General features: G+C 35.4%; 1 protein-coding gene across 1 annotated transcript; it reads right to left on the bottom strand.

The window, feature by feature from the left end:
- Positions 1-844: 844 nt before the first annotated feature.
- LOC107829957 (FKBP12-interacting protein of 37 kDa) lies at positions 845-11499 on the bottom strand. Its single transcript, XM_016657430.2, has 14 exons — positions 11314-11499; positions 11159-11201; positions 11008-11069; positions 7870-7937; positions 7730-7766; positions 6789-6876; positions 6287-6351; positions 6121-6198; positions 5376-5423; positions 3434-3487; positions 2937-3098; positions 2654-2723; positions 1552-1607; positions 845-1454 (listed from the first exon to the last, which is right to left on the bottom strand). The coding sequence occupies exons 1-14, from the start codon at positions 11338-11340 to the stop codon at positions 1287-1289; spliced, it is 1026 nt and encodes a 341-aa protein (XP_016512916.2). The 5' UTR covers positions 11341-11499; the 3' UTR covers positions 845-1286.
- Between the last annotated feature and the right edge of the window lie 7494 nt (positions 11500-18993).

The following is an 18993-nucleotide window of genomic DNA, read 5'->3' as shown; positions in this document are numbered from 1 at the left end:
GTATCTTAATATGCAACATGATCATCCTATCTTTGGTTAGCAACCTTCCTTGCATTGCTATCCAGAGATTAAGCTTGTGTTTTGGTTGGGAGATGGCGTTCCATATAAGGTCAGCTTCTCTTACTCTAACCTGAGGTCCCAATAGTGCATTATAACTTCGTGTAATAGAGTACTTCCCATCAAGAGTGAGTTTGTATTTGTCCTGGCTATACCATGCTAACATCTTTTCCCTTAGTGAATTAATTTTCTTCAGTACCAACTGCAGTCCATCGGTGGCAGATATTAAAAAGTGTATTTTTTAATATGACATGCCAAATGGATGTTCTTTATTTTTTTTTTAGTCAAAAATCAATAGTTAGGTGACTTTGTTGTCCCAAACAAAACAAAAATAACTTTGGTAATGAAATTAATTCCCGTTTTATACATGAAAAGCTTCAAATTCTCTAAACATTTGTGTTCTTGGACTTTCGTCAAGGTACAAAAGAATCACGTCCAATCTTGTTTCAAAAACCATGAGACACCTAAATTGTGATCGATTAAGTTGTAAAGTTGCTTTGATTAATTAAAACTTTTAATATTTTTATTAATGAAATTAATGTTTTAGATCTTCCAAAAATATATTGTTAGTAAATTAGTTTAGACTTTGTCGGAAATATCAAAATAATTAGAATAATGAACATAAATCGGGATGACAATTTGGTTTTGAAGCCCATTTGCCGGTTAGGCAGTATTGTCGTCTTTCCATATATTGATGAAATGAAACGTGCTTACTGCATAATTGAAGAGGAAAAAGCAAAGTGGAGTGATTTAACGATGCACTTTGCCACAGCTAGATTGGCTACACTTTACAAAAAGAACAACCCTCACAGTGCCACACAATAACACATCGGCCAAATTGCAAGTTAATACTTGTAAAAATGTTCTGCGTTTCTCTAATGTTACCCAAAAGAGAACATACTGGTGCTGGTGTGATGGATAGGGAACTAAATACACGAACTGCAGCTACCAGTTGGTATGACTGTCTGCAGCTTATCAGTTGAGTAGATATGGTCATGCCTTGTTACTTTACAAGTGCATTTGGAAGTGAGTGTTCTTGTTGTCAGGTCGGCGGCTTCATCTTCCATTTGCTTTGTTGTTGTACCATTTATGGATAAATAATTAATCGATAAAGAGTAGCTTCACATATGAAGGTAAAGCACCGAACGCAATGACCAAACAAAACTTTTGTTGGAAAGGAAAAATAAGATGTGTTACCATACAAATAGCACTAGTCTAATTCCAGTAGCCTACTCATTCTCTGCCTGTGCTTCTGTAGCTGTCATTCCCTCATCACTGGCAGTTTTATCAGGAGTTAATTCGGTTTTCTCCATCACAGTGTTTCTTTCATTCAGCTCTTCCTTCAGCTTACTGATCTCTTCATCCTTCTCTTCAAGTTTCTCTTGCAAGATTAGTACCTAGGACAAATACGATTAAAGCATTAAACTCCACATCCTTCAAAAGTCATCTAATACCGACTTTCACTCTAGATAAAACGGAAACTGTGTAAAGCACCATTTCATTTGATCTTTCCACATCGTTTGTCAGTCCCTCTATCTGCTTGCACAGGCCTGCAAGTGGGAATAAAAATTGTTAGATATTGAGTGAATCAATCTACTCATCATTGCATTCTCAATAAAGATGGCAAATCAACAGAAACTAGTTAGGTTAGGTCAGACAAAAAGGAATGCCGATGAGAGCTAGAAGGAAAATGAACGCATGTCAAGAAAACCCTACAACAAAATTAGCAAAGATATAGATACCTTAGGCAACAAGGGTGCTTGATGCCTAATTATGTCGTGTTTCTTTTTTCCCCACAAAATATATGAATGTGAAAAATCAAATACTACAATCCACCATCAACCTGCTTCGACTTCATTAAAATAAGTTCACGTAACAGAACTAAACTACACAGTTGGAAAGATCTTACTTTTCACCCTTCAATATGTATATTGCATCACCCAGGGGGGGGGGATGGAAACTAAGGACGAGAAGGCATGAAGACCCACCCTTACAGAAGCCCAGTTGCTCCATAGTGCAAGATCTACAAACAAATCGTGAGCACTGGCAAGAGCAGGTTAATGGGTGATCCAGTGCAGGAATTAAATGTTTCTCAGTTTGGGATTGTACAACTCTCTCTGATTATGATATAACTCAATTCTATGTAAAAGCATGCCTTGTGTCTGGCATGACTTCACTGTCGCAAGAATAAGGGCATGCAGATGCATGGTAACCACACAGATCAGGTGACAGCAGCTGGTTTCTTTCTGGGTACAGAGAAGATATGCATGTGAATCACGTGGTAGTTCCTTGTCCAATACTTACTGAAGCATATAAATTCTACCAAAAAGCAAATTATAATGTAAGAGTGACTATGTATTTACTCATGTAATGTCATGAACCGGAGGAGTATACGCAAATATTACCAAATGTTTCAACATTTAAAGCAAATCTAAACATCCTCACCAATACTATCAACTACACTGATCATATCTAGAACCTGTTGTACCAAACAGACCAATCAATCACAATAAAACAATCAGCAAACAAAAAATTCCTATCCCGATCAAAGGGCAAACAGAGGCGTATTTATGAAGCAACTTGAAAGAACATTAACCTTCAAATTGACTTTTGAGTTCAGCATTCTGAGACTTCTGCAAAGCCAGTTTCATTGTTAATTCATGCATCTGCAAGTGAAGAAACAGAACCTCTGTAACATCTCACATGTATCACCTTTAAAGCAATCATCATAATTAAACAAACCTGGAAAAACCAAGCTAAGCAACTAGGTAACCTATGAATAGACTAGTCTCTTCCATCTCTAAATTCAGTTGTGAACTAATTAACTAAATGAATTTTATTTTTTACACACTTCACTGATCAAGATAATCATTTAATACCTTTCCTTCATTAGCCTGGTTTCCAATCTCTTCATTTTCCTCTTGCAGTGTCCTACATTTAGCCATTAGCATCTTCCCCATTTTGCTTTGTGGGGTAAAATTGACTGCAGCAATGTTATCATGCAACTCCTTCACTTTCTTATCCTTCTCCTCAACCAAATTCTGGCATTGCAAAACAAGAATAGATGTAAGCAGGAGTGAAATCAGGATGAGAAATTCAAATAAACTACACGCCAAAAGCATCCAAAAATTTTAGCACCAACATGCTTTATTCATTGGCAAAAGGATGCATCATCAGAGCTCATAGAGCAATTCAAAAGGTAACCAGGAACTATGTCACCAACAGAACACAGCCCCAGTAAATAACAAATTCCAGCCAGCCATCATAGAGACTTGGAGGCACAATGAAGTTAAAGTATGGAACCACTAAATAAGCGTATCAAACTCCTCTATATACATTTCAACTTGAAATTAAAATCAACGTCCAGATAACTTACCTTCAGTCTAGTGAACTCTTCATGAATAGCTGGATCTAGCAATAGCTTCCGTGCCTGTTAATATACCCCCAAAAGAATAAGGAAACTGAGCAAAAAGTGAACCACCAACAAAGAGATTAAAAGCAAACGTGAACCCAATTTTTTTTTAAAAGCCATGGTATAAGATGTGAGTGTGTGTGTGTGTGTGTATGAGAGAGAGAGAGAGAGAGAGAGAGAGAGAGAGAGAGAGAGAGAGAGAGAGAGAGAGAGCACTCAATGCAGATACATATCATAGCAGAAAAGAACACAAAGCTGCAAAAGTGTATTCAGCAAATCATAGTGCTGTTCTCAGAAGATAAAAAGTTAGAAAGAAAATAGCGAACAAAAAAATCAGAAAGGATTTTATTCCATAAATCTGGCATTGCAACGCCTAAATTTCTGGAAATTACTGGAACTAATTATATATTCCTTGAAACTTTCTTCTTAGTACCATCTGTAATCTGTTCTCACCTACCATGAACATCTATTAGGCATCATCGAGTAAATTCGAATCCAAACCTTAGAGAAACTAGTTAAGGGGGCATCCGGTGTGTGTGCATAATTTTGGTTCAACTAGGAAAGGATATAAACTTTAAAAAAAAGGTTGAACTGATGTGACTGTGAGCATTACTGTCAAAGGAGAGTTGAGCTACAAGGAAATCACCACCATTAAATACAATAACAATTTTAACATCTCTGATTTTTTTTCAAGTGTTATTATGATGGCATCGTTGGAAAAATAGTGCCGGCTCCACAAAATTGTGATAAAGTATAAATATACTATGTTGCTCGGGCTCTCCAAAAGTGATCCCATACCCGTGTCGGATCCTCCAAAAATGCACTAAATTTGGAGGATCCGACACGCACCCAACAATATTTTTGAGGAATCCGAGTAACATAGTAAATATATGTCCCTTAATTAGGAGTATAGATAGTAAAGAACAAGTACCCACTGAGGACTAAATCTTTTTGTAAAGATTAAAGATCCAAAACTCAGCTAGTAGGATCTACATTAGGGTTAGGCAGAATGATTCAAGCAGATACGAGGTCCAGGCCACCATTTGCAGTTTCTAAGCAGTTCTATCTTATAGGGCGATTTGATGTTAGAATATGCTGCTCTTACTCTTCAGTTCTCTTTGCTCCATTACTCTGGAGGTGAAAATGAACTTGCATCAAATGTATAAAAAGTTACACATGAGGGTGCACCAGCTAATAAAGTTATTATTTAAGCAAACGGCATAAAATTATCAACGCAACATCCAAATGAACCAGAAAGAATAAGTAAGTTTAAAAATTGAGATCTAGGCGGCCATGATAATCTGTTGTCCTCGTTTTGGCAGACAAAACTAAGCCAAGATAAAAAGAATGAGGTGGGGATGTAGAGTGAAACTAATTTAACCTGTGGTAGAAAAATTACCACCCTCCGCCGTATACAAAGAAACTATGCGTCACAAATGACCCCAAGAAAGGAGCGGGACTTCTATTTTTGTTAGAGGGTAGCCAGGTGGGAGTAGAGCTGAACCACTTCCCTTGGTTGACAGTTTCATAATACATATCAAACTACTTGAACATTCGTTTAGATTTCAGCAACATTCAGGTTAAAATGCTTTACTTCCTCATAACTCATCAAGCAGCATCTAATAGCATCATAATCAAAAGTCTAACCGAACTCCTAAAATGCTACTCCTGTACCAAGCAACCTAAAGGAGTAAAGTGTAGGAGTAAACCTAATGTTACTCCTGTACCAAGCTACATACAACACAGAGATTACACAAATTGCACTCCTTTTTAAAGGAGTAAAGTGGAAAAATCACCAATTAATTGACAAAGACAGGGCCCTCCCTCCTTCCCTCCCTCCCTCTGTGTTTATATTATAGAGCACGCAGACAACAGATCTATGAATAAGAAAAGATACTATTACTACCTGCATAGATGGCGGCTTGAGTTGAGCTCTAAGGTCCCGAACTGCAGACTAAAACATTTACCAATAAGAAAAGTAAGAAGAAAGAATTGACCAGCACAACTTAAGGAGAAAGCTATGAATTGGATATATGCATTTTAAAATAAAAGCAACAAAAGATAAGGTAAAAAACACCCAACATTCTATGCTTTCACAAAAAGGGTCGTAAAAATTAACACACTCAACATTCAGCAACAACATTCCACCGCCTTCTTCCCCAGCCTCGCCCCAAAAGAAGAAAGACATGACATCTGATCAGCTGTCAAGGATAAAACTAGATTTCATAACATAAGGGCATTGGATTTGATCTTGTCATAATATTGCTAATATCGATTAGAACACGGATCTCTCCAATTGACAGAATCGAGAATGAAAGATCAGTTGACTAGCAATAGACTTGTTTACCCTAAGATGTAGGTTGTGAGTTTCATTGGGCACCATAAAGACGAGAGATTTTCTCTGAGTAAAGCAATTTACAGCTGGAAACTCAGATAACTTTCAACCAACTCAGTTTTCATTTTTTTAGTGAAATCATTTTCTTTTGCTCCATATATGTTTCTCTCGCCGTACACTAAGATAACATGTTTCTCTAAATATCCTGCCTATTTTTGTTGAGAGAACAGCAATGAAATCCAAACACATACAAGATAGTTCAAAATATATATGTAACAGATGCAATCTATCTTTTGATGGCCATAGACAACTTTACCTTCAACTCAGCTATCTCCTGCTCTCTTTTGGCAAAAGTCACAATAAATGCAGACTCCTTTTTTTTTGCTCTTTCCAACTACAGATTGCAAAGATGAGAAAATGATTAGAAAAGAGTTTCAATAATTTTATTAGCAGTGAACAAATAAAGAGGAATAATCAAAAACCTGTTCACGCAATGACTCCTCTGATGATCTGAGGTTCTGAAGATAACTGACCACAAACTTGGGTTCTGCAAATAAGAGTAGAGTTAATTCTGTTCATTGGAAAAAGACAAAAAGTTACTCCCTCCATCTCAATTAACATGAAAGAAACTTTCCATTCTAAGGGTGATCCCAAATGTTAAACGTGACACTTCAAATGATAACAGATGCATTTTGAACAATTCAACTTTAAGCAACGATGTGATGGTGGAAGCATCACAGTAGTCTACTACTCCTATTACTTTAACAAACAAGTCAAACTTTCCCATAAATTCAATACCCTTTCAAAACCATATCATACATCAAATGGGACAGAGGGAATTATAGATATACTTTTTCTTTCCTGTATGACTCAAAGAAACAGCAGCAACTGGGGAAACACAGATTTGTTTTTATTTAAAAAAGACCAGAAGAAGAGAAACAGGATTATAGGTCACACAGTACAACGATGCTGAGAAGGACATACCAGGTGTCATGCCAGGTAGTATGAAAGACTCCTTTTCAAACGCAGACCGCCACTTTTGTATTTCAGATTTTGCAGCTTCAAGTTCTGTCTGAAACAAACATAAACAGTTGAGTCAGTAATTAGTTTAAGCCATTTCAGTCAGAATTTTAGTCATTCAACAGCATAATTCAGGCTCCATTAAGTGTGGTGCAGTTCCCAAAAGTCCCCACACAAAGTTTGAATATTAGCGTTAGCATAAGAATCAAGGAAGGCACAAAAACATCAAAAGAAGACTGAAAACTGTGAAATTAGAAATCTTATCCCCTCGGGCATTTTAAGGACATATGAGTAGCAGAGTTCAACTCAAAAGACCAGGCTGGAGAGGGAAGAACTATTTATGTTGATGAAAAGATGGGTTGTCAATAAATCATCACCAATTATGTTGCTTGGACTCTCCGAAAATGTTGCCGGGTGCGTGTCGGATCCTCGAAAAGTAGTGCACTTTTGGAGGACCCGGCACGGGTGCGGTAGTATTTTGGAGGGTCCGTGCAACATAAATATTCACCATCAAGGCAACATGTTAATTAAAGCATATTTATTATCTGACAGGCAAAGGAAGAAAGAGATCTTATCCTGTACTATGAAAGCATCTAAAATGAATTTAAGAACGAATTGAGTAAAGTATCAGAGAAAGAACAAAACAACTTCCCATGAAAGGCACTATATGCGCTTACTTCTAAGCTAATTAAACCCTATATATATTTTGAATATTAACTGAGACAAAGCATGATAATCCAACATACCACAAGCGAAGAAAACATCTAGATTTACGAGCTCTGATAATAAATATTGAAAAAAGTTAAAAATCACACAGCATCAATATGCAATGTTGAAAAAAAGGATGACAGGTTGTTTTGAATATAACCATGAAAACAAAAAACAAAATCTAAAACGATATACACCTGACATGATGCAAGGGTGTCCTTACAGTCCTGAAGACTGCAATGTCAAAGCACAAAAGACAGTGAGAAAGTGGAAAAACATAAGCAACTAAATCCAAACAAAAGTTTACAAATATGGAATAAGGGTCAAATTACCATACCTCTCACGAAGAGACAAGATCATCCCTGTCGCCACACCGGGTGCTGTTTCTTCTACTTTCAAGTTACCCTAGTATTGAAAGGAGTAAATGATAAATATTAACTTGCTAATAGGTCCCTAGGACACATATTAGTTTAATATGATTAGGCTTAAGAGAGCAACCCACCTATCATGTGAGAAATCATGGAAGATAGTGGTAAAATTGTTTTGTAAACTTGCACATCAGTCCAAGTTCAATATTCTTGAAGGATTTGAATCCTTGACAATATCAAAAAGTGCACCTTATTATGTTAAATATTTCGCAATGTCCCAAGAGAAGCATGTCTTGTAAATTTAACAAGGAGAGTGATTATGAGCAGTACAACTGCCTGTGTAACCTATTGACTTTTCCCCTTGATCTTTGTTTCTTCTTCTAATTGTACTACAACAACAATTATGCCTCAGTCCTAAACAAGTTGGGGTGGGCTATATAAATCATCACTGACCATGTACCCCATTTAAGTTTAACTCATGTCATTATCAAACTAAATAAAAAGACAAAATACATAAACCGACACTTAATGTTGCCCCCAACTACCAGCTGAACATTCCAACTTATCCAATAATCATCTAGACACCTCAACTCGCCCTCAGTGTATCTCGTGGACACCCGAATCCGGCAAACCCCACACGTGAAGGCCAATCACGGGTGACGTGTCAAATGACCAAATGACATGATGACACGTGTCATTTACAAAAAAATTGCCACATATCATTAAAAAGGGAATTTGCAAGAAGTATACAACAACAACAACAACAACAACAAGGTGCCAGAACAGAACCCCTCCCTCCCCATCTTCATTAATTCCTATTTAAGTTATATTCTTTTTCTACCATTTTTAAATTCTAGCTCCCAGCACTATAAAGGCAATAGCCAAAAGATGATGAGCGAGTCGTTCAGCTCCAAATCTGAAGTCGAGTCACTATTTTTTTAAGAAATTCAGGCCCGATTCTGAAAGAAAGATGCAGAATAACTTTTTTTTTGATAAGTTAATGTATTTCATAGAAGGCATCAAGAAGATGCAAAATTCAGAATTTACAGAGCAAAGGAATACAGCAAAAAAGAAGACAATTCTAGCTCTATTACAAAAGGTCTAATCTAAAGTTAAGGAGCTAACAAAGTCCAAAAAAGATTCAGGGGAATTGACAGGGGGAGAGATTACTCCAACTACAAAGACATGTTAAACACCTAGCCTTAAGAACATAATTTGGAGTAGTAATGCCTTCAAAGCATCTAGTGTAGAAAGATGCAGAATAACTTGTACATATGTACTTTTTAGAAGGCCAGAGTCGAGTCAACCCAATCCAATTTCTCCAACATGTGTCAACCGAAGATGGAAGCAATGTCGTCAGCGATTGGAGTATAGCTGTCGGTTCTTCGTTTTTCGCTTTGCTTAGTCGCCACCATTCTGGTGTGCTTCCTTCATCGTTTTGTCCCTATGCTTCTGGGTTATGCTAATATGGTTCTCGATGAATTGTTATGGCATTGTAGTCGCTATTGATTTATCTTGTCAAGAATGAAAGAGTGGTGGTAGATTTATGGTGGAAGGTGGTGGCGCTGGTGTTAGAAATGATGTTGGAGGAGATGAAGTTTTGGATGAGGTGGAAATACTGTGGGCAAAAATGGAAAATGTAGTGTAGGCCCCACATAAAATAATCTAATTCCGAAAAAAGAGAGAAGACTTTAGTTAACACTCTTACGCGCCCAAGTCTAAGTGAAGCACTCCTCTTTTGCCATGTCGGTGTGAAGTGCATAAAAGACACTTCCGCTAAGAAGATGTGTCTAGAAGGTCATTAGATAGTTGGAATATTTTTTGGCCAACTTTAAGTGTTTGTTTATGTATTTCGCCAAATAAAAATAACATGGAAAAATAAGTCAAATAATATAAATAGTAGCAGTAGCAGTAGCAGTAATAATAAAAAATTTCTATATTTTTACTGGCATATAAATCTATGATAAGGTCAAATACTCTTAGAAAAGCAATATGTTAAAAACCAGCGTACTAACAAGAGTAAAATCTATTTTCAACTAGTAGATATCACCTATATATATCTTTTTCTTCCATTGTGCTCTATCTTTACTCTTTAGCTATATCTACAATAATTTCAAGGAATTATAGGTCTTTTGAGACAACTTCCCTTCACGTAATTTTAGGTCTACCTCGTCCCCTTTTAATAATTTCGCTCACCATAGTTTCATTCCTAGGGACCGGTGCATCTGTAGGCCGATGTAGGACATGACCATACCATCTTAAGCGACCTTATCTCATTTTATCCTCAATATGTGGTACTTGCACCTTATAGCGAATGTGGTCATTTTTAGTCTTATCTAATCTTGCATAATCGTACATCCATCTAAACATCCGCATCTCTGAAATACTCATCCTGTGAAAATATTAGACTTTAGCAGCACAACATTCACTACTATATAACATTGTGGTCTTCTAATTCTAGTGAGTATAAAATCATTTAACCATATAATTCACGGTGAAAATTTATTAACAACTATTGCACCAAGTCCATTATTTAAGTGGAGAAGCATAGAGGGGCAGAACATCATCCCCCAAGTTTTAGAGCTGAAATAGAGGATTTCTCGGTCATTAGAAAAATACTTAACAGTTTAGCAAGTTAGGAATAACCAACTTTAACGACATCTTGCAAAAAAAAAATTAAAAGGAATTTTACCAACATCTTATGACAGCAATAGGACCACTGCAGAGAAATTGCATAACCTTTTCTCTCAAAAGCCATAATCTCCTTACTTCACTCACCTCAAAGTCTATCATCTAATCTAGCTAAGACCACACCAACTTCCAATCATGTAAATCACGTCCAGAAAGTTATATTTTTCTATATTGGCAATTAAAATGAAATTAATGACAGTTTCATGGTCATTATCAATACTTAGAAATCCAACGTTAAACCAGGCTCAGGCTAAACCAAAACCATATTAAGGCCGTCTCCAATTTCTCCAATTCATCAAACCGCACCTTGACTATTCCTTTTTCCTAGAACCATAGTTGGTTTGCTAATTGCTAGTATGGCTGACAAGACAACTTAAATTACATTAAGTAAAAAACAAAAACAAAAAAGGCAGCACCTTTTTAGAGCCAAAAATATCGTCTTCATCATCGTCAAGGTCTCCAAAGCTTCTTTTGGTACCTAAAATCACGTTTTGAAGTGTTAAAGGCGAAAAATATACGAAAAAAGCTTGCAGTAAAGGTGGCAATGGCGGGGAAGAATGAGCAAACCTGAACGCCTAGTACCGGCGAAATCTCCACCAAAATCGAGGTCCTGACAATTCCCCAAAAACGAAAATTCTTCAACATGGTATTTTATACAGGAAATACAAGTAATTCTATTGGACAAGAAAACCCTAGAAATCGAAATAGAAAAAAGAAGTTACATCATCGAGGTGGTTATGGGACGCCATTGGCGGAATCAATTCAAAAGGTCTGGAATTTAAATTTGGAACCCTAAGCTGTTGAAGAAGGCTTCAGTGAAGTGCAGGGGAAGGAGGAGGAATGATTTGCTGCGTCCGGTTCTAACTCCTCCGTAGAACAACTTGCACGTGGCTTCTCTACTCTTGCGTCCAAACCAAATTTATTTCATTAGGCAAAAAAGAGTAAATTATAGCTTAGCCCCTAACCTTTAAGGATTAGGAAATAATACCCGTCCACCTTTTGAATGAGAACTTAACCTTATTATGTAACTAGTGTTAGCATACCCGCAACCCCTCGTGTTAATTAAAATAAATTTCTAAAAATAACATAAAAATATTTTAAAAAATATATTTGCGTGATAATATAAAAATTTGCAAGTTTCAAAATGATAAAATTAATCATATTTAGAAGTTTGATCTACTCTAGTGATTTTTCCTTTAGCTTGTTCTTATACTTGCTTCATTGTATAAAAAAATAAAAATGGACAAAAAAAATTGAGTATACGTCCATTCTAGGTCTTTCTATTGTTCAAAGGAAAAAGAGCGTCCTAATTGCTCTTCAAATTCTAAAATATTGCCTACCCCCTACCTTAAATATGAATTATCATTGATTCTTCTATATATTTTTTTTTAATCAAAATTGTGTTTTTCATACATTTTTTTAACGTGCTCTTTACAGCTTGTTTGGATGGTTGTTACGCATTGTATCCTATTGTATTGTTATTCCAAAACCATGTTTGTTTTGATTGTTTATTTAAAATTGATTGTATCGCATTGTTAAATCCATTGTTCATCGTTTCCTTTTTTTTCAAATAAACCCTTACTTATTACTCTATAATTCTATTTTATCATTTAATTTTTTTTTTTAACTACAAATCTCCAACCTATTGACCTACTTTGTCTTCTTCCATCTTTTCTAGACTTGGTTTGCCCCCTTTTTTTAACCTCCATTCGATTCTTTGTCTCTTTTCATTATTTTAATTTTTTTTTTGTTGCTAATATTAGTTAACCTTTTCTTTCCCTAGGTTTTTGCTCTTGTTTTCAAGCTACATAATTAATGATAAATTAGTAGAAAGAGGATGTCTTAAATTATTTTTACGTGTAATTCTTGATAAATTTTAATTAAAATAATTGGGGGTATTTTAGTGAACTTATCAGTTACAGTACATTACGATACAGTCAAACCAAACAACAAAATGTTATTTAACAACAGCAAACGATACAATCTATTCAAACGTTGTATCCATAAAATGATACAATACAATACATTATAAAACGATGGGTAACGATGATCCAAACATAGCACTATTAGCATAAAAATTACAGGATGGGTTAGTTAATTTAATTTTATTAATTTACTCCTTTTTCACAGAATATACATCCATGAAAAGTAACATATAAGAAATATTATTATGTTACATATATAGTTCAAATAAAGAAAAAAGTTTATGTGAGGTAGAATTTTAATTGACTTTAAATTCTTAAATTTTAGGACTTCTTACCTAGTTCAATTAAGTAAATATTTAACAATCAAAATTTTAGTCGATTTCAAAGTACTAAATATTAGGATAATAATTAAATGATCATTTTATCTAGCGCGAACTTTATTTTTTAAGGGTAAAAAAGGTGAACGGCAATTCGCTAAGGACTCTCGTATTTTTAATATAGTACTAGTCTTTATGTTCGTGCAATGCACGAGATATCTTGTCCAAATATTAAGCACGTACCAAAAGTAATACACTTCTAATTGCATAAACTACTTGTGTGTGTGTGTGTGTGTGTGTGTGTGTGTGTGTGTATATATATATATATATATATATATATATATATATATATATATATATATATATATATATATATATATATATATATATATAGAGAGAGAGAGAGAGAGAGAGAGAGCATGAGTAGTTAAAGCAAGTGAATGATGTGAATTCGAGTTATTTCATGAAATATAACACTCGTATATATTGAGCTCGTAGTGGTACCTAGCAATTCAAAAGTCTCTCTACGTGTGTGTATATATTTATATATATATTCTTACTGATCCGTTTTTTTTTTGGTTGTTGTTGATCCGATTATTTAAATTGTGCAAACCACATGAAAAAACTGATACATTACCTATTGGTGTTCCATTTTCACTTAGACTCAAAGATCCTCTAGCTTGATGTGATCAGTTGCTATTCATATATTATACCTTACAAATATATGACGTGTCCTAACTCTACCCCTCTTCTGCTGAATGCAATAAATATGGCCAGGACAATTATCTAAACATATTTACTAAATATATCATGTTGTCACTTCATTACTTAACTCTAAAAGTTAAGCATATATTCTACTTGAGATACATGGATACATATTTATATTTTTGTTTAGTCAGATTATTTTAAGTAATGTAATGAATACAAAATTTCACAATGGTCATTATCTATTATGAAATATTTTTGTGTGATTACTCTTAAAGAAATTTCTTTAACCTTGAAGGGCATAAAACTCTGACAAAATTGCTTTTATAAGTAATATAAAAATAATAATAGATAAATAAGTAACTATTTAATTTGACAATATTGATGTCTTATTATTTGCAAATATAAGTGTTAGATCAAATATAAGTCCTACAACTATCAAGTTACAAAATCAATGAGCCAATTAATTTCTACCAAACTTTCTTTTTACCAATATAATCTAAGAATTAACATCCTCGCAATGGTTGAATAATTTTTCACTTGATATTAGATATAATACAAGAGGGAGTTCCTTCGCCTTGCACAAAGCTCCTTCGTGGATCAATAATTGTTACCTATTATTTATAAAAATCTGATTTTGTTTAACTTAATATTTTAAAGAGCCATAGTGAAGCGTGCTTTCTTGGAGTTCCCCTAGCCATGCGATGAAATTTTAAAAAACTAAGAGATGGATATAGCCATTAGAGATAGAGGGGAACAGAACTGGTAGAATTTCTTATACCTATTAAAAAACACAGAAACCTTATAGACTTTAAAGTGAGAAAATTATATTTTCATATTAAAGTGACGATAAGTCCTTTTCTCACAAGGGATATGAATCTTGAAAAATATATTTTATAGTAAAAAATTCCTTAATTAGCGGCGAAATCGTACTTTGTCTTTAAAAAAAAGCATCAATAAAGAATGTGCTCCGTCGGAAATCAAACTCATAAAAAACAGTAGAGTAAAAGATTTTGGCAATTAAAAATCGTGATTAGCTCCATACCATTAAAAGTGTCTTTGCATGTTTCCATCCAAGTGCACTTCCGATATTAGCTACAAATTTGTTGCTAGTACCAAAGACACAAAGAAGAAGAAATTAAACGCAAAACTTACATCTTCATAGACAAAAAATAATATTTTGTCATATTAATTTGTCCGTGTGTTGTCTTTCAACAAATTACAAACAATAGTCTTTTTCAAAATTCTGCACATAAAACTTACAAAAAATAATATATATACATATATATTTGTGTTCACATACACCCAATATATATTTTTATATATAATTAAATTTAGACAAATCGACCCAACCCTACAGACGAGAATCTTGCCAACATATAATATGTAGTCACACAGGTTTAAATTCGCATACATTCAATATAAAAAATTAAAATAAATAAATAAAAGCAAAACCACTCAACCAACCACAAGTGCTAGATAAGGAAGCATTGTAACATTGCATAAAGTGAAAATATTACCAAAGCTTGAACAATTCCTTTGTACTCCTTTCTTTTTTCTCCCTTAAATTCAGCCGCCACTTTTTTTTATAGAAGGAAGTATTGTAACATTGCAGAAAGTGAAAATATTACCAAAGCTTGAACAACTCCTTTGTACTCCTTTTTATTTTCTCCCTTAAATTCAGCCACCGCCTTTTTTTGTTGCTAACCTCAAAAATAATCAATTATAACGACTCGGTCGGTCGTTTTGAGAATTTAAGTCTCGTTCGGCGGCATAAGGTCTTGAACAGCTTCGTATTATATGTATTGACTTGCATGCGTGGTCGAGTTAAGTTACCGGATGATTCAGAGTCAAATCGGAAGAAGGATTCTAGTTTTGGAAGCTTAAGCGGTAAGAGTTGACCGGAATTTGACTTTTGTGTAAACGACTCCGGAATGGGTTTTGGATGATTTCAACAACTTTGTATGGTGATTTTGGACTTAGGCGTGCGTCAGGATTTGGAGGTCTGTGGGGTGATTTGAAGCATTTCGACAAAAGTTGGAAAAAGTTGAAGTTTGGAAGGTGGAGAGGTTTGACCAATAGTTGACTTTGGGGATATAGGGGTAGGAATGCGATTCCGAGAGTTGGAACAGTTTCGTTATGTCATTTGGGACTTGCCTGCAAAATTCAACGTAATTCCGGGTTGATTTGATAGGTTTCGGCACGAATTTTTGAAGTTGGAAGATTTGAAAGTTTATAAGTTCGATTATTGGCGCGATTTACAGTTTCGGCGTTGTTTGATGGGCTACGGGCCATTTTCTTCTATTTTTGAACTGCTGAATCTGTCATCTGGTTTCTCTTTCGCGTTCGTGTATGTTCCTTCGCGTTCGCGAAGAGTAATTTTGGAGGAAGAAATATTTGTTCTTCGCGTTCGCATGCCTCATTTCGCGATCGCAGAAGCCTGCCTTCCCCGTCTTCGTATTCGCGTCAGCTCCATTGCGTTCGTGTAGTAGAAACTAGGAGCTGGTGACCATTTCCTCTACGCGTTCGCACTGTTCTATTCGCGAATGCGTAAGCGTGCTTTCCCTTCCTTCGCGTTCGCGTGCCGCTTCACGCATTCGCGTATCCCAGTTCCTGGGCCATTATTTTCCTTCTTCGCAATCGCACATTTTTGTTCGCGATCGCACAACACCCATTCCGGGCAGTAGCCATTACCTCTTCGCGATCGCAGCTCTTCTTCCGCGATGTACAAATACCTAGGTAGAATATAAAGTTCTCTATTTCGAGGGTTAGCCATTTTTAACATTTTGGGAAATTCTAGAGCTCGGTTTTGAGCGATTTTTTATGGGTTTTTCAAGCAAATTGATTGGGTAAGTGTTCTTCACCTATAGTTTATTATGTTCCGTAATTTTATCTATATTTTTATCATTTAATTTGTGTTTTGGGTTGAGAAAATTGGGGATTTTTGAAGAAAACTTTCAAAATGAAAAAACATGATTTGAGGGACGAATTGGTATCGGAATTTAATAATTTTAGTATGGTTTAACTAGTATCGGAATGAATGTTCGGGTTTTGTAAAATTTTTCGGGTTCCGAGGTGCGGGCCTGTGGGACGATTTCTTTTTTTTATATTTTGATAAAGATTGAGGCTTTATGATCCGAAATAGTTTCTTATGAGTTTTATTTGTGCTTTGAAGTTATTTTGGTTATATTTGAGCCGTCCAGAGGCCATTTCACCGAGAAGTTTATTTTGAGTATCGGTTTGTCTTCTTTGAGGTAAGTATCTTGCCTAACGTCGTGTGGGGGAACTACCCCTTAGGATTTGAGTCTCTATGCTAATTGTAGTCCGTGTACGCGATGTGACGAGTACGTGCTCGGACTTATTTGTGGAAAGTTGGCCTTTTAGGGTTCTTAGGTTCTTGTATTTACTGAATATGCAGTTGTTTTGTTATGAATACGTTTCTTAATTACTGGTTTCACCTTTACCTGTTTTAATTAGAGTTAATTGCTTCATGATCCACTCTTGTTGTTTATTTGATTCATCTGTGCCTTAATTGAATTTGTTATCTCTTTTATTGTCATGTTATCTTCCCCTAACTGCTTATCTTTATTTGAAGTTATAATTATTTCTTCTGTAATTGTTCATCCTTAAGTGAAACTCTGATTATCTTTCTGCTGCTTATTCTTAATGGAATTTGTTGTGTCTCTTTCGTAATTGTCCGACCTTAAAAGAAGTTTAGATATCCTATATCTTAGTTGACTTGTCCTTATTTGGAATCATTCGACTTGTGTTAGCTCCCTTGTTGTTAAACTGTACATTGTGGGCAGTTGTTACATATTATTTTCGTCCTTGTTGAAATGTTCTTATTATGACTAACATTCTCTATTGTGACTACTCATTGTGAATTAGTTCATCCGTGTATTTGAGTTCTGAAATTTCTGAGTTGACTTATTTGCCGTACCCTTGCATTATTGTCATTGTTGTTGTTGTACTTGTTGTTGTGACGCACGAGGTTTCTGCCGTGCGGTTGTTACCATTGATATTTGCACATGCGGCGTGACAAGATGGGATATATATATGTAGGTTGCGCATGTGGCGAGACAAGGTGGGAACATTATTATGCACGTGTGGCGAGACAAGGCGGGTACTTACTATATTATTGCACACGTGGCGAGACAAGATGGGCTATGTCAGGTATTGATCTATGATGACTTGTGATGGCCTGGGGGCATTTTTGTTGTTGATGTTTGTGTAGTGGTACACTTACCTGTGTGAGTTTTATCTTGTGAAAAGTTATGAAAAAACATTCTACGTGTTGTCCATTTCCTTTCCTATACTTACTAGCTGGCATGAACCATGTTATGACACTTGCACAAGCATACACGTAGTTGAGCACTTTTATCTGTTAAGAGGTTTTACTGATATTGCCGAGTATAGATGCACACCCTTGTTACTTGCCTTCTATGTGAGAATGGCTCTATTTGGCACGTGAGTCGTCAGTGCGGTTATGAAGCGTAATGAGGGCACGGGATGCCCAGTATTAGGGTTTAGGTATTGGGACCCGCGAGTTATGAATAGTATGAGGTTCGGTACCTCGTGGAGTTTATTGACTAAAAGCTGGTGTGAAAGTGGTTGCTTTCATCTAGCTGCTACATGCCCTTCTTTTAGTTGTGTTCATCGGATTTAGGATGTGTTTTCGTTCGTTCTCCCATGTCATTACTATGGTATTCCGCTGGTAGTTGTTGTTTTCCTTTCTTACTGAAGTTACCGTATTATTTGCCATTTCGCGTAGTCCTTATGCTGATATCATACTCTGTTGTTCCTATACTTATACTTGTTCAGGTTTTTTAGTCCAGTAGGTGTCTTGACTGTTTCTCGTCACTACTCCACTAAGGTTAGTCTTGATACTTGTCGGGTACCATTGTGGTATACTCATACTACACTTCTGCACATTTTTGTGCAGATCCAGGTATTGCGAAGCCAGTTGATCAATAGCTAACAGCACAGATTATTGTTGTGGAGACTCAAGGTAAACCTGTTGCTGCGTTCGCAGGCTTCAGAGGCACCTTCTGATTTGTATTCATACTGTTTACTTTATTTCAAACAGTTGTATTTAGAAAATTATAACAAACTCTGTATAACTTATAACTTGTACTACCGGTTTTGGGAATTGTAAATTTTGTAGAGATTTATATTTCAAAAATTGTTACATGTTATTTAATTATTGTTGTTATTCACTAAATGTTAGGCTTACATAGTCCCTAAGATTAGGTGCCATCACGATACCCAACAGGGGAAAAATTGAATCGTGACACAAATTTCTTTGACTATGATGCTAAACAGTTTTATAGGCATATGAATAATGTGAATCCTAATATTAAACAACTACGCAGAAGAATATGGTTCATAGTGTGCATCTCATATAACTTCATAGAAGAATATGAATCCTAGTGTATATCGTATATAAATTCTAGTT

Source organism: Nicotiana tabacum, chromosome 4, assembly GCF_000715075.1.
Source record: "Nicotiana tabacum cultivar K326 chromosome 4, ASM71507v2, whole genome shotgun sequence".
Classification (NCBI taxonomy): Eukaryota; Viridiplantae; Streptophyta; class Magnoliopsida; order Solanales; family Solanaceae; genus Nicotiana; species Nicotiana tabacum.
Note: the sequence above shows the minus strand (reverse complement) of the source record. Positions and strands in the feature narration are given on the sequence as shown.

What these genes read in the sequence shown, in the direction of transcription:
- LOC107829957 (XM_016657430.2), bottom strand. Translation starts at nt 11,340, where the DNA reads ATGGCGTCCCATAACCACCTCGATGAT. An exon ending in CCCATAACCACCTCGATGAT is followed by an intron (nt 11,202 to 11,313) that starts GTAACTTCTTTT and finishes GGGAATTGTCAG; the next exon opens with GACCTCGATTTTGGTGGAGA. An exon ending in ACTCAAAAGTCAATTTGAAG is followed by an intron (nt 1,608 to 2,653) that starts GTTAATGTTCTT and finishes TCCCACTTGCAG; the next exon opens with GCCTGTGCAAGCAGATAGAG.